This window comes from Salpingoeca rosetta (genome assembly GCF_000188695.1).
Source record: "Salpingoeca rosetta unplaced genomic scaffold supercont1.5, whole genome shotgun sequence".
Taxonomy (NCBI): Eukaryota; class Choanoflagellata; order Craspedida; family Salpingoecidae; genus Salpingoeca; species Salpingoeca rosetta.
Window position 1 is genome coordinate 1,158,431 of NW_004754929.1, and position 12,500 is coordinate 1,170,930.

A 12,500-nucleotide genomic window follows, 5' to 3' on the forward strand; every position below is an offset into this window, starting at 1 on the left:
GGATGGTGCGTGCTGAATGGCTCAGTCTACCGACTGCCCGTCACTGCTGCTCGTACGTCGATACTGACTGACTGACTTCACTATTCTGCCTTGTCTTCGAGGTAATTCATCACTCGAGTACGTGCTGTCGTAATCGATATCAACCTGATTGCCGTTCCGGGGTACCATGTAAGCCGTCACACCGTCCGCCGTGTCGTATCTTGGATTCTCTACTACCGTTGGTCTCATGTACCTCCTCTGCACAGAATAATAATGCGAGATCGACCGCGCTGGCTACGACGCGTGGCGATCAGATTCATTCTCGTGGATCGGTCCCACATGACTGGAGTCATTTTCTCCACGTCTGTTTCGCCCCGTTCAGAGCAGTGTCTGTCGGCTTTCTTTAACCCCCACCACCAGTCAGGATTAGCGACCAAGCACAATACCATAGAAGGGCACGTACGTTTTCGCCCTACCCCGTTGCAATTATTTTTTTTTTTGACGGTGGTGTCATGCCAGATCTCACCCGCTCCTTTATTATTTCTTCTCACATGCGGCATACTCACACACACACACACACACACACACACACACACACACACACACACACACACACACACACACACACACACACACACACACACACACACACACACACACACACACAAAAGCCCACACTTACAGCCGCACATGTACATACAACACCAGGCCAGCGCAAGTACCCATATCCACGCGTGTGTCTTGCCTTGAAGAGGACGAAGAGGCGGGCGGCATCAACGCCGTGCTCGGCGATGGTCTGTGTTGGATCAACGCCGTTGTATTTCGACTGCACACACGCGCACACACGTATACACCAACATAAATACACGCATCGCACGCGAGTGAGTGACGCGAGTGAATGCAGCATGCACAAATGCAGCGAGCTGTTAACAACACACATACACATACACACACACACACAAACACGAAAAAACGATGCCCACGCACACACCTTTGACATTTTCTCCCATGTTGTGTCGACGGGCTGCTGTGTGGCAACTTCGACAACAGTGCCGTCTGCGCGCCTCTCCACCTCGTCGGGCTTGAGGTATTTCCCGTTGGCAGCAGACTTGTGCGTCTCACCGTGCACCATACCCTGTGCCAGCAACTTGGCAAAGGGCTCGCGCTGGGTCGTCAGCCCAATGTCTGCAGCCGCCATGCTGGAGGTGGCGGTCGTCCCAGGAGCAATAGAAGGAGGAAGGGTGGTTTTGGGAGGGGGGAAGCGGGAAAGGGATAAGGTTGGTTTGGTTGATGCTGCGGCATGGTTATGACCTTCATATGCAGACAACAAACACACACATGCACACACATGCACACAAATGCACACATGCACACACACAAACACACATGCACACATACAAACACACATGCACACATACACGCATGCACACAAACACAGACACACGTCGCATTGTGTCCCTCACACAACAGTGCAGTACAGTGCAGCGGATCCACAGCTATTCTCACTTGACGAAGCGCGCGTAGAGGAGGTGGAGGACAGCGTGCTCAATGCCGCCAATGTACAGATCAACAGGCATCTCTGCTCAAGGACGCAGGCAGCACAAGAGACACGGCATGAAACAGCACGCGCACACGTACGCATGCGTGTTTGTGTGGGCGATTGGGTGATTAGGTGAGCGCACGTGTGCATGGGGGTTGTGTCAGATAGTGAATGCGTGTTGCGTGAGCGCTGACGAGAGAATGACGTTGCTATCCATCATGGCGAGAGCAGAGTGAGCGAGGCCGAAGATCATGCACATCGACAAATAATGATGCGACGGCGCAAGTGTATTCTCGATGCAGGGTGACTCACTCTCGGCAGCGTCCTTGCCCACTGGTAGCTGCTCGTTGTCTGGGTCCAAGTAGCGGAGGAAATACCTTCAACGTAAAGCGAATTACAGGCGAGGCGAACGGGTCATCAAGTTGACATGGGAAGCAGGAGCCAAGTAGACGGTGAGAAGCCCGAGCACCCGTCCACAACGACAAACCAAAGGTGTACAAATGCAACCAAAGCTCTGTGTCCATACACATTTGCAAATGAAAACATGGTGACACACACACACACACACACACAGACACATAGACACACACACACACACACACTCAAACACACACACACACACACACACACACAACGCACCACGCCGAGTCGACAAAAGTGTCCATGGTGTCTGTGTCTCGGGTGGCAGGACCGTTGCACGAGGGGCACATGACATTGACAAACTGGTGATCGGTGGCAAGCGGGGAACGGCCTTTGCTCGTGTACTCCACACCCTTCATGTGGTTTGCGAGATGTGGGCAGCGATGATGGCCCAAGCAACAGCGTGTGAGCCATTGAAGATCAACCACACAAACACAGGGTAAGAGGACCCGCACAGACAGCATGAAACGACAGAAGAGTGTCCTGGACACCACACAATCGTGGCCGCACCTGTGGAAGGAGAACAGGGAGATCTGATTCGGGGACGGGCACAACACCGCATGCGCGGCAGTGGATGAGCGGGATTGGCGTGCCCCAATACCGCTGCCGGGACACAAGCCAGTCACGCAGCCTGACATCGCAGCGTAGAAACGAAAGGGGGGGGGGCAAACGTCGGTGGTGATCAAGATGAGGAAGTCCGGGGGGAGGGGCGTGTGAGGAATGGTGGAGACGACAAGAAATTGCGTTGAAGGAGACTTGACCAACGGTGCAAGATCTTGCCCACCCGTTCTGCAGCTACAGCCACACACACACACAGACACACACAGAGACACACAGACACACACAGAGACACACAGACACAGACACACAGACACACAGACACAGACACAGACACACACACACACATGCACGCACGCACAGACACACGCACGCACGCACGGTGCAGAGCATGTTGTGCCACCTGTAGGATGTCATGGGTCCGCCGCACTCGTTGCTGCGAGCGAGCTCAATGATGGCTGGAATCGCCTCCTCGACGCTCATGCCAGAGAACTTGCCGGAATTGACCAACGTCCCGTCCTTGCCCGTGTAGCAGCGTAAGACACCATCAATATCGCCACGATCATCGGCGTCGACGCCACTGCCCGTGCTTTCACCAGCGCCATCTGCTGTAAACGCAGGTTCGATGACATGTGTGATGGGCAGCCCTTCGTTGCGAGCAACCTTGAAGTCGCGCTCGTCGTGGGCAGGCACGCCCATCACCGCGCCCGTGCCGTAGCCATCAGCCACGTACGATGCCGCCAGCACAGGCAGCGAGCGACCTGTCAGCGGATGTGTCAGCGTAATGCCACGCAGCCTCTCCACGGCGTACGTGCCCTCCGTCGCCGCTGTCATGAGGTGCTGGCGCGTCGGTGTATCAAGGCGGTCTGCCAGCGGGTGCGTTGGCGACACGGCAATAAACTCCACACCAAACACCGTCTCTGGCCGCGTCGTGAACACACGCAAACACGTGTCTGTCGTGTGTGGGTTGCTCCTCTGTGTTCGCTTCGACACCCGGCTACCACTGCCAGTCCTGCTGCGCGCCTCCTGCTCTGCTGCTGCTGCTGTTGTTGTTGCTGTTGGGCGGACGCAAAAGTCGAAGAAGTAACCACGACTGCGACCAATCCAGTGCCGCTGCATCTCCTTGACGCTCTCCGGCCAGTCCACGTCGTTCAACCCGCGCTCAAGTTCCTGTGTGTGTTGTATTGTGTTGTATTGTGTGTTGTATTGTGTGTTGTATTGTGTTGTATTGTGTTGTATTGTGTGTGTTGTATTGTGTGTGAGTGTGTGTGCTGCGCGCGTGCATGTGGGTGTACGTGCACGCGTGTGCGTGTGCATGTGGGTGTGTTTACACGCCCATTCACGCGCACCACCTTAACAATGCGTGTATGGCATGCGTGATGCGGTACCTCTGCGTATTCAGTGATGCGCAGGAACCACTGCCTGAGGCGCCGCTTCTCGACGAGAGCGCCCGACCGCCACGACCGGCCCTCGGCATCAACCTGGACAGGGGACAACGCAGGCAGGGGCAGCACAAGTGAATAATGGGATGGATGGCTGTGTGTGTGTGTGTGTCGGAGTGAGCGTGGGTTGGGGGAGCGGGGTGAAGCTGTTGGGCATGTGCATGCACCATATGCACTGCCTGTAGATGAAACAAAAACACCACAGGAGAGGTCGTAGACAGAGACATGGAAAGAATAGGTAGAGAAACGAACACACACATAGACATACACACATAGACATAGACACACATACACATACACACAGGTACACACCTGCTCGTTTGCGAGCACGGTTTGGTCAACTGGGTCCCAGTTGACGAGGGCTTTATCCTGGTACACAAGGCCACGCTTGTGCAGCTGCAAGAACAGCCACTGCAGACACAACAGCACACGTGAGCGGGTGAAGCAGCACAGTGGTGAAGTAACTGTGTGTGCGTGTCTTGTGTATGTGTATGTGCGTGTTTGTGTTGTGTGTGGTGTCTGCGCGCGGTGTTGTGTGTGATGCAAGCAAGTGCAACAGCGAGCTGTGCTGGCCACATTCGCAGACCTGGGTCCACTTGTAATATGACGGCGAACAAGTGGTGACCTCTCGCTCCCAGTCAAAGCTGCAAGCCAAGGCATCAAGCTGTTCCTTCATGTAGGCAATGTTCCTGCTCATGTCCAAGTGAAGAGTGGCAGGTGGTCACTTGAGGACACGAAGTCGTTTGAACAAGCGACACAAGTGCAATGTGGCCAGCAAGTCGGAGGTGTGGGAGCAGCCATTGGGGGACTTTTACAGCCCATACAGCAAAGGAACATCAAGGAACTGCAAAGGCGCTGCACTGCGCTTGAGAGGCACAAGGAAACTCACGACATGGTCCAATCTGCAGGATCGATGTTTCGTTCAATGGCTGCGTTTTCCGCGGGCAGCCCAAACGCATCCCATCCCATTGGGTGAATGACCTGAATGAGTTAACAGGGAAGACGGACAGGAAAACCATTCCGGTAAATAAGGTGCTGTGGAGAAACGATTGCGTGCTCAACACCGAGCGCGTGCCATCTTGGGTGTCTCTGCGCGTGCATGTATGTGCGTGTGTGTAGACTGGCGAGCTGTGCAACACAGGCCCATCCACGATGACAGTCAAAAACATGCACAAACGCAGGTATCCATGCACATAGACGCAGCCATACAAACATACATACACACACATACGCACACACATACGCGCGCATGTTATGCCTGGCTGACCTCTTTGCCGGTTAAGCGGTGGAAGCGGGCAACCGAATCTGAGATGGTGTAGACGCGCACATGGCCCATGTGCAAAGCACCGCTTGGGTAAGGAAACATGGCCAATGCGTAGAACTTTGACCTGGCATGATCTGCCGCGGCCGACGCAGCTTCTTGTGCAGTTGCAGCTTGTGGGGACGCCCGAGTCATGGCCTCGTCCTTGAACGCCGCTTCCACTTGCGCGTGGTTGTACGCCGGGATCTCGCTGGCAGCAGCCGCTGCTCTCACCAGATATCGTCTGCGCACCACTCCCGGAGCAAAGCCACCTGCTGGCATGGCTGTCTGTGCCCTCATGACGCCGCATGGTCGCAGCAGCACCTTGCTGACCGCCGACATCACCAATAACCACAAGCCTTTGTTTGCACCCTTCACCTCCTCCTCTTGACTCACACACACCACCTTCCCTCGCTTCCGTCAGCAGCGAAAATCGTGAGAAGATAACCATCACTTTTCCCAACTTTGCTCGACTTTTTGTTGCTTCGTCCACTGCCAACAACACACAAACAACGATCATGAGCGACGACCCAGCCACGAAGAAGGCCAAGCTCTCGCACGAAGAGCGCCTGGACCGCCTGACCAAGGCGCAAGAGCGAGGTATGAGTGAGTGAGTGAGTGTGTGCGTGCGTGAGTGAGTGAGTGAGTGAGTGAGTGAGTGAGTGAGTGTGTGTCTGTGATTGAGTGAGTGTGTGAGTGAGTGTGTGAGTGTGTGTGTCTGTGCGTGAATGAGTGAGTGTGTGTGTGAGAGAGAGAGAGAGTGAGTGAGTGAGTGAGTGAGTGAGTGAGAGCGTGAGTGAGTGAGTGAGTGAGTGAGTGAGTGAGTGAGTGAGTGAGTGAGTGAGTGAGTGAGTGAGTGAGTGAGTGAGTGAGTGAGTGAGTGAGTGAGTGAGTGAGTGAGTGAGTGAGTGAGCGCGACTGAGCGACTGAGGTTGCCCGAGTGGAATTGGCCGAGGTTACACGCTTGTGCTTTTATGCAAGTATCAAAACGCCCAACACCCACCACATCCACACACTTGTGCCCTCTCTTTTGGCTCTCCCCTTTCTGCCAACCACACACACACATACACTCAGTTGTTTATTCACACTAACGCACACACTTGCACAGGATGGAAGCTGCAGAAAGACCGCGATGCCATTGAGAAGAGCTTCAACTTCAAGGACTTCAGTGAGGCCTGGGCCTTTATGAGCCGTGTCGCACTCAAGGCCGAGGAGCTGTGCCACCACCCTGAGTGGTTCAACGTGTACAACCGCCTGGACGTGACGCTGAGCACACACGACGTGAGCGGCCTCTCTGCCAAGGACTTTACCATGGCCGAGTTCATGGACTCTCTCACGGGCAAGTGATGATGTACTCACAGCAACACAGCAAGTTGGCGTCGGCCAGAGGAAGCGTCATGAGATGCGTCCATCGCGCTTGCTTGCTTGCATGTTCTGTGGGATGGTGTCTTCTGGCTTGTTGCACTGTGCGCACCATCACTGCCGCCCTTCCGTTTTGCCGACTCGACTTTCTGTGTCCCTCCATGTGCGTGCACGCGACCGTTGACGTTGCACCACCTCGTGAGCCAGCACAACACAACACAACCGACAATTAAACAAGCCAAACCAGCCAGCGTCAACCGACTACTGAAACCGCCCACACCATTTCAAGCTGGGCGGAATCCCAAATCGTCATACCACACAGGTTGGAGCTGACGTGACGATTTACGTTAATGTAATGAATGGCACGGGGTGGATGCAGATGTGATGAATACAGAGGGAGTCAGTCGTTTCAGAAACGTTCCTGCGTGTTTGCCTGCACTGAGTGCTCGAGCACTCACGTTCAAACAAGAAGCAAAGGAAGGCGCCTCCAAGTGCGCAAGCAATAACAGCGACAACAGCAACGCCTGGCAACAAAACAAAACAACGGCGCTGAAACACAAAAGGACGCAAGTCGAAAAGATGTCTATCTGTGTTGAACAAGTGCACACTGAAATGCGCGACTGACCGCGTGGATGAACGAACGTGCTGGAGTGAATGAACGACGAGGGGCGAGCGAGGATGAAAGAACAGACGCGCGGGGAACGGACAATGGGGTAACAGAGCAAGCCATGGGCGATGAAAGTAAGGGGCGAAGAGGAACCAAAGAGACGGATGGAAATGGAGTATCACTGACACAAAACCTTTGTCTCGTCCCCTAGGACAGCGTGTAACGTGTGGTTGAACGATGCAGCGAGTGGCGGTAGGGTGAAGAACACACATCAGGGCGGATGGGTCACTGCGCTGAGCTTGCTCTCACTGGAAGCAAGACAGATCCATGCTTGTAGGCAGTTGCTCATCGATGTTGAGCTCGAGGCTTTTCAGCACGTCTTCTCCGCTGCCAAGTGTGTCCCAGTTCAAATCCTCGAGGTCCTGGTTCGAGAAAAGCAGGCACGGATATGTGCACACATGGCGCGACGTGAGAAAGAGGGTAAAGCGGATGCAAAAACAGGAGATTGAGGGTTGGGGCAGTGGAAACGCGTGACACACCAACATGAATAAGCAAGCAACAAACCAACACGAGCACACACACACCCACAGACACACACCCACCCACACACACACACACACACAGACACACACCCACCACACACACACACACACACACACACACACACACACACACACACACACACACACACCTCGAGGTGGAGGTCTGCGTCAATGCCGAGGGAGCCAAAGATGGGGTCGGGAGCAGTGGACGTGTCCTTGAGTCCACCACGTTCGTCCAGCGTCAACTGAAACGGGAGGGCGAGGTGGTCCTGTGCTTCCGCGTCGAGAAGCGGCAGCGGATCTGAGATCATGTCGCCAGAGCCAAACCCATCGGCGCTCGCAACGCGGCTGAATGATGAGTGCAGGTTGCAGGGCGTGCCTGTGTTGGTGTGCCCCTGCCCGCTCTCATCCACGTGCAGTGACTTTGAGGGTGTGTGCGGGGCGGGCCATGTGGACGGCAGCAGACCTGCCTTGTCCGCGTCCTTGAAGAGCATGGCCGATGCCCGTCGTGGCAGGCTTGGCCCTCCCTCGCTTTGGGGAGCAGACTCGCTCTCTGCGTGCGAGCGCTTTCGGGTCTTGTTTGGCGATGGCGCGGATGCGTTGAGCAGCGAGTGCATCGTGGCGCCGCGACGCATGCGTGCACCCCCAGGCCCTTTCCGCGCCGCCCGGCTGATGCGACGCGGCGAGCCAACCTGCTGTTGCTGCTGTTGCTGCTGCTGCAATTCATCCTGCTGGTAGTGGTGTGCACTGTCTGGGCCTTGCATGTCGACGCTGCTGCATGGGGAGCTGGCTTCCATCTGCGCCGGCATGGACGAAAGCAGGTGCTGCTGCACGTACGATTCGGGGTCGCGCGGCTGGCCGTCCACGGGCATGGCCAGGTCGTAAGGGTTGGTGCCTGCGAGCGAGTGCGACGATGATGCAGGGGACGCAGCCTGTTGCAGTTGCTGCTGCTGCTGCTCTGCAGTGGAGCTGTGCCACTGCTGTGCATGTGCGCTGGTTGCAGATGTGTTGCCCGATGCGAGCGAGTCTGCTGTCCACGGCACGGCGGCGGAGAGCGGGCTGCCAGGGGAGTCGGAGCCCGACCCAGATGTCGCCGCTGCTGTTGACGTCTCTGCCACCTCCGGCAGCTGCAGCATGTGCGCCTTGCGCTGCTTCTCGCGCTTGGCGAGTATCCTCTTCTCGCACATGACAATGTCGCGCTTCATGAGCTCGACCATGTCTGGCTTGAGGCCCCACAGGTTGCCCTTGCCGTCGTCGCTGGACGCGCGCTCCACCTTCAGGAAGAACTTGTTCAGGGAGAGGTTGTGGCGGATGGAGTTCTTCCAGCCCTTCTTGGCCGTGTTGAAGTACGGGAAGCGCGCGCAGATGTTGCGGTAGAGGTCGCCCACGGCCAGCTGCCGCTCCTCGCTGTCCAGCATGGCCATGCCGATGATGCACGGGAAAGAGAGCGGGGGCTTCTCCAGGTGGCTGCCGTCCGCTGACGTGCGGTGTTGTGCGTACCTCTGCTGCAGAGCCTCAAAGTCCTGCTGCAGTGTTGGCGACAGCTGGCGCCGGTGCAGCACAGAGTCGAGCGAGCCACCGCGCCGCATCAGCGCCCCACGAGGACGCCGCGTCTTGCTCACACGCCCGCCACCCGTGCGGTGGACACGGACCTTGGCCGGGCTGCTGGTGGCGCTGGTGTTGCCGCTGGCGCTGCCGGGCACGGCGGCGGGCCTGTGGTATGGGCTGTGGCCTGCCCAGACATGCTGCTGGTGGTGGTGTTGCTGTGGGTGGGCGAGATGATGCCCGTGGTGGCGTGGCTGCGGCTGTTGCATCTGCTGCTGCGTCTGCTGCTGATGTTGATACTCTTCCTCCGGGTACACGTGCTGGGGTGTGGCTTGGTAGCGCTGGAAAGGTGTGTGCTGGCTGGCGTGCGGGGAGCCTGGTCCGCCATGGTATTCGCGCTCATCAAAGGTGAAGATGTGCGGCGCAGAGTGGCGGTGCTGCTGCGGCTGTTGGTATGGCAGCTGCAAGTGGTGCTGTTGGGCATGCACGCCCTCGTCACTGCCCTCGTTGCTGCCATAAACGCCATACGCGACGGATTGTTGCTGCTGCTGCCGCTGCTGTTGGTAGTGCTGCTGCTGCTGCTGCTGCTGTTGTTGTTGGTGCTGCTGCCCAGGCGGGGCTGGTGGCGGCGGCATGAAGTGCGCGGCATCCTGCATCATGCCGAGGCGTGACGGCATGGCTGTGCGCGAGCCTTGATAGACGTTGACCAGGCTTGCGTGGCGTGCAGGCATGGGGCGTGCGGTTGTGTGGGATGGGCTGGTCATGCCGTGGAAGGAGCTCTGGCGCAGTGGCGGCCCTCTGCTGCTGCTTCGCGGATCACTTGGCACATCGAAGTCTTGGAAGCGAGGCACTTGCTGCTGCTGCTGCTGCTGCTGCTGCTGCTGTATGTGTGGTTGTTGTTGTTGCTGCTGCGGTTGTTGTTGTTGTTGTTGTTGCGGAACTGCGAAGCTGCTTGGTGTGGGTGGCTTGCTTGCGTGGCTGCCTGGGGTGAGGCGGTGCTGTTGTTGCTGCTGTGGCTGGGCCTGCATTGCGGCTGTTGTTGCGCTGCTGCACCGGCTTGGATGCGCAGCACTTGGGCAAGACGCTGCGTTCGCGCTGTTTGCGCTGTTGGTGTTGTTTTCGAGCTCGTTGGCAGAGCTCCCTGGCCGGGACGGGTGCTGGCGGCTCAGCGTGGGTGGCGGCGTGAATCGCTCCGTGTGCTGTGGCCAATTGGGGCTTGATGAGCGTTGGCTCAAAAGACGAAGGCCTGTCAATCAGGAGTGACATATGCGTGTGTGAGTGAGTGTTTGTGAGTGAGTGGGCAAGCGAGCGAGTAAGTACGTGAGTAAGCGAGTGAGTAAGTGAGTGAGTAAGTGAGTGAGTAAGTGAGTGAGTCAGTGAGTGAGTGGGTGCGTTTGGTAGGGACCACCACAGCGCAAGACATGGCGTTGGTACGCACTGTGTTGGGAGTCTGTTGACTTTGGCTCGGGGGACTTGACGGCGGAGAACGTGTGTTCGCGGAAGACCTTGGGTGGTTGTGCGACGCTTTCGGTCTGCTCAGCCTTCTCAAGGTTCATCGTCTGTGGGATGTGTTGTCACAGATGAGACTCTGTGAGCACCACGACAACAACCACGGTCACTGCCTCAAACACACACACACACACACGCACGCACACACACACACACACACACACACACACACACACACACACACACACACACACACACACACACGCACCAAACGATGTCGTTGATTCGGGGTCGACTGGTGTGTGTACGTGAGTGTGCAAACGACAGACGGTCCAAATCGTGGGAGTGGCAAGGGATCACCTCAAGGTGAGACCCTAGTCAACACTATTCGAGAAGCGAGGCACCGCGTGTAGTGGTGATAGCTTCGTCGCCTGTTTGGCAGTGCAAGCGGAACAGAGTTGAGTGCGTGTGTGTGTGTGTGCGATTGTTGGTTTTGAATGTGATGTTTGTTGCTGTTGATGTTGTTGTTGTTGGACAAGGTTGAGGAGGTGTGAATGGATCATGCTGTGCGAGATGTCCGTCTGCGGTGTGCTGTTCGTTGCCCTCACACATCACACTGCCACAGCGCTTCACCTCCATCTTCACACACACACACACACACCTCTTGCTGAGAAGACGAGCGATAGAGCTGATGGGAAAATGAGCTGTTACACGCAGAGCCACACACACTGATGTTCAGGTGTATGTGTAGTCCAGCGCCCTTTTGCGTGCTTTGCTGGTGTGCGCTTCAGAGAGGTCGCAGCAGGAGGCGGTCGAAGGAGGCGATATTGATGGATGGTGTGTGTCTTGCTTTTGTGGTTGAAGATGAAACCAAAAGGGTCGCGGGTGAAGTGCGGCTGTCTCGCTGCAGCGACAAAGGAAAAGCATGGTGACATGCATGCCCTCCTCTGCTCACTGGTTGGCAACACAAGTCCTTCCGTGGTGGCAACGATGGGTGACCTTGCACGTCATGCATGCCAAGGCGAAAGTAATCGGCAAATCTTCCGCAATTTTTCGTCAACGGTGCATACGCGACGCCCAAACACCACTTGGGTGGCGAACGGCAGCACGAAAGCTGTGGGAAGTGGCGCAAAAACCAGGGTCGCGTGTGGGTAGTGGTGTGCTCGATCCTCAATCCTCGTCGCAGCGCAGCAGGACAACGAGCAACATCCACACCCTGCCATGGCGCACATTGGGGCACGAGGACTGCTGAGCTCGGAACGTGGGCTGGGCCCATCATTGCGCACGCGCACGATTGATGTCATTCTTGCAGCAGGGGCAACAAAGAAACACCTTGTTGGTGATGATGATGAGGAAGGCGCGCCGCATGCCAATGCCAGGAGGGACGAAAGTCAAGGTGAATATGGGCAGGGTTTGGATTTTTCGGTCCGGGGTGGGCGAGAACATGGCATCCCCATCGTCGTGTCCAGTGTGGAGAAAGGCGGCGCAGCCTGCAAGGCGGGACTCGAGGTCGGCCACGAGATCTTGGCCGTCAACGCCACCAGCTTGCACAACGCCACCCACAGCGAAGGTGTGCAGGCGCTGGCAGCGGCTTGTGCAGGAACGAAATGTGGTGGATTTGGCGCCAACTCACCCATACAAGCAGCACCCGCGGCGCCAGTGAACAGCGGCACAAGCGAAGACGATGAACAGCAGCAACAGCAGCCGCCGCCGCAGCAGGGGCCCATCGTCATCTCTCTCACGGTCCGCCTCAACC

At 56.8% G+C, this 12,500-nt stretch overlaps 4 protein-coding genes across 4 annotated transcripts in view; 2 read left to right on the forward strand and 2 right to left on the reverse strand.

Moving 5' to 3' along the window:
- Nucleotides 1-5,521, reverse strand: part of PTSG_02314 (leucyl-tRNA synthetase) — a gene marked incomplete at its 5' end in the record, with an annotated part of 6,607 nt that extends 1,086 nt beyond the window's left edge. The window contains 14 exons of the mRNA XM_004996746.1: nucleotides 82-237; nucleotides 680-805; nucleotides 971-1,178; nucleotides 1,486-1,561; nucleotides 1,832-1,896; nucleotides 2,159-2,292; nucleotides 2,450-2,570; nucleotides 2,901-3,472; nucleotides 3,566-3,667; nucleotides 3,886-3,978; nucleotides 4,252-4,350; nucleotides 4,526-4,631; nucleotides 4,832-4,920; nucleotides 5,207-5,521. Of these exons, the coding sequence (XP_004996803.1) occupies nucleotides 82-237; nucleotides 680-805; nucleotides 971-1,178; nucleotides 1,486-1,561; nucleotides 1,832-1,896; nucleotides 2,159-2,292; nucleotides 2,450-2,570; nucleotides 2,901-3,472; nucleotides 3,566-3,667; nucleotides 3,886-3,978; nucleotides 4,252-4,350; nucleotides 4,526-4,631; nucleotides 4,832-4,920; nucleotides 5,207-5,521 (2,262 nt within the window). The remainder of the gene's footprint in view (nucleotides 1-81; nucleotides 238-679; nucleotides 806-970; nucleotides 1,179-1,485; nucleotides 1,562-1,831; nucleotides 1,897-2,158; nucleotides 2,293-2,449; nucleotides 2,571-2,900; nucleotides 3,473-3,565; nucleotides 3,668-3,885; nucleotides 3,979-4,251; nucleotides 4,351-4,525; nucleotides 4,632-4,831; nucleotides 4,921-5,206) is intronic.
- Nucleotides 5,522-5,701: 180 nt separating this feature from the next.
- On the forward strand, nucleotides 5,702-6,848 carry PTSG_02315 (transcriptional coactivator/pterin dehydratase). Its single transcript, XM_004996747.1, has 2 exons — nucleotides 5,702-5,839; nucleotides 6,348-6,848. The coding sequence occupies exons 1-2, from the start codon at nucleotides 5,758-5,760 to the stop codon at nucleotides 6,584-6,586; spliced, it is 321 nt and encodes a 106-aa protein (XP_004996804.1). The 5' UTR covers nucleotides 5,702-5,757; the 3' UTR covers nucleotides 6,587-6,848.
- Nucleotides 6,849-7,513: 665 nt separating this feature from the next.
- PTSG_02316 (forkhead box J3) lies at nucleotides 7,514-10,851 on the reverse strand (the record flags this gene model as incomplete). Its single annotated transcript, XM_004996748.1, has 3 exons — nucleotides 7,514-7,630; nucleotides 7,900-10,541; nucleotides 10,734-10,851. The coding sequence occupies 3 exons, from the start codon at nucleotides 10,849-10,851 to the stop codon at nucleotides 7,514-7,516; spliced, it is 2,877 nt and encodes a 958-aa protein (XP_004996805.1).
- Nucleotides 10,852-11,801: 950 nt separating this feature from the next.
- The window catches only part of PTSG_02317 (uncharacterized protein), a gene marked incomplete at its 3' end in the record, with an annotated part of 1,078 nt that continues 379 nt past the window's right edge, over nucleotides 11,802-12,500 (forward strand). Inside the window, exon 1 of the mRNA XM_004996749.1 lies at nucleotides 11,802-12,500. This exon is cut by the window's right edge and continues 12 nt beyond it. Within this exon, the coding sequence (XP_004996806.1) occupies nucleotides 11,966-12,500 (535 nt within the window). The 5' untranslated portion in view covers nucleotides 11,802-11,965.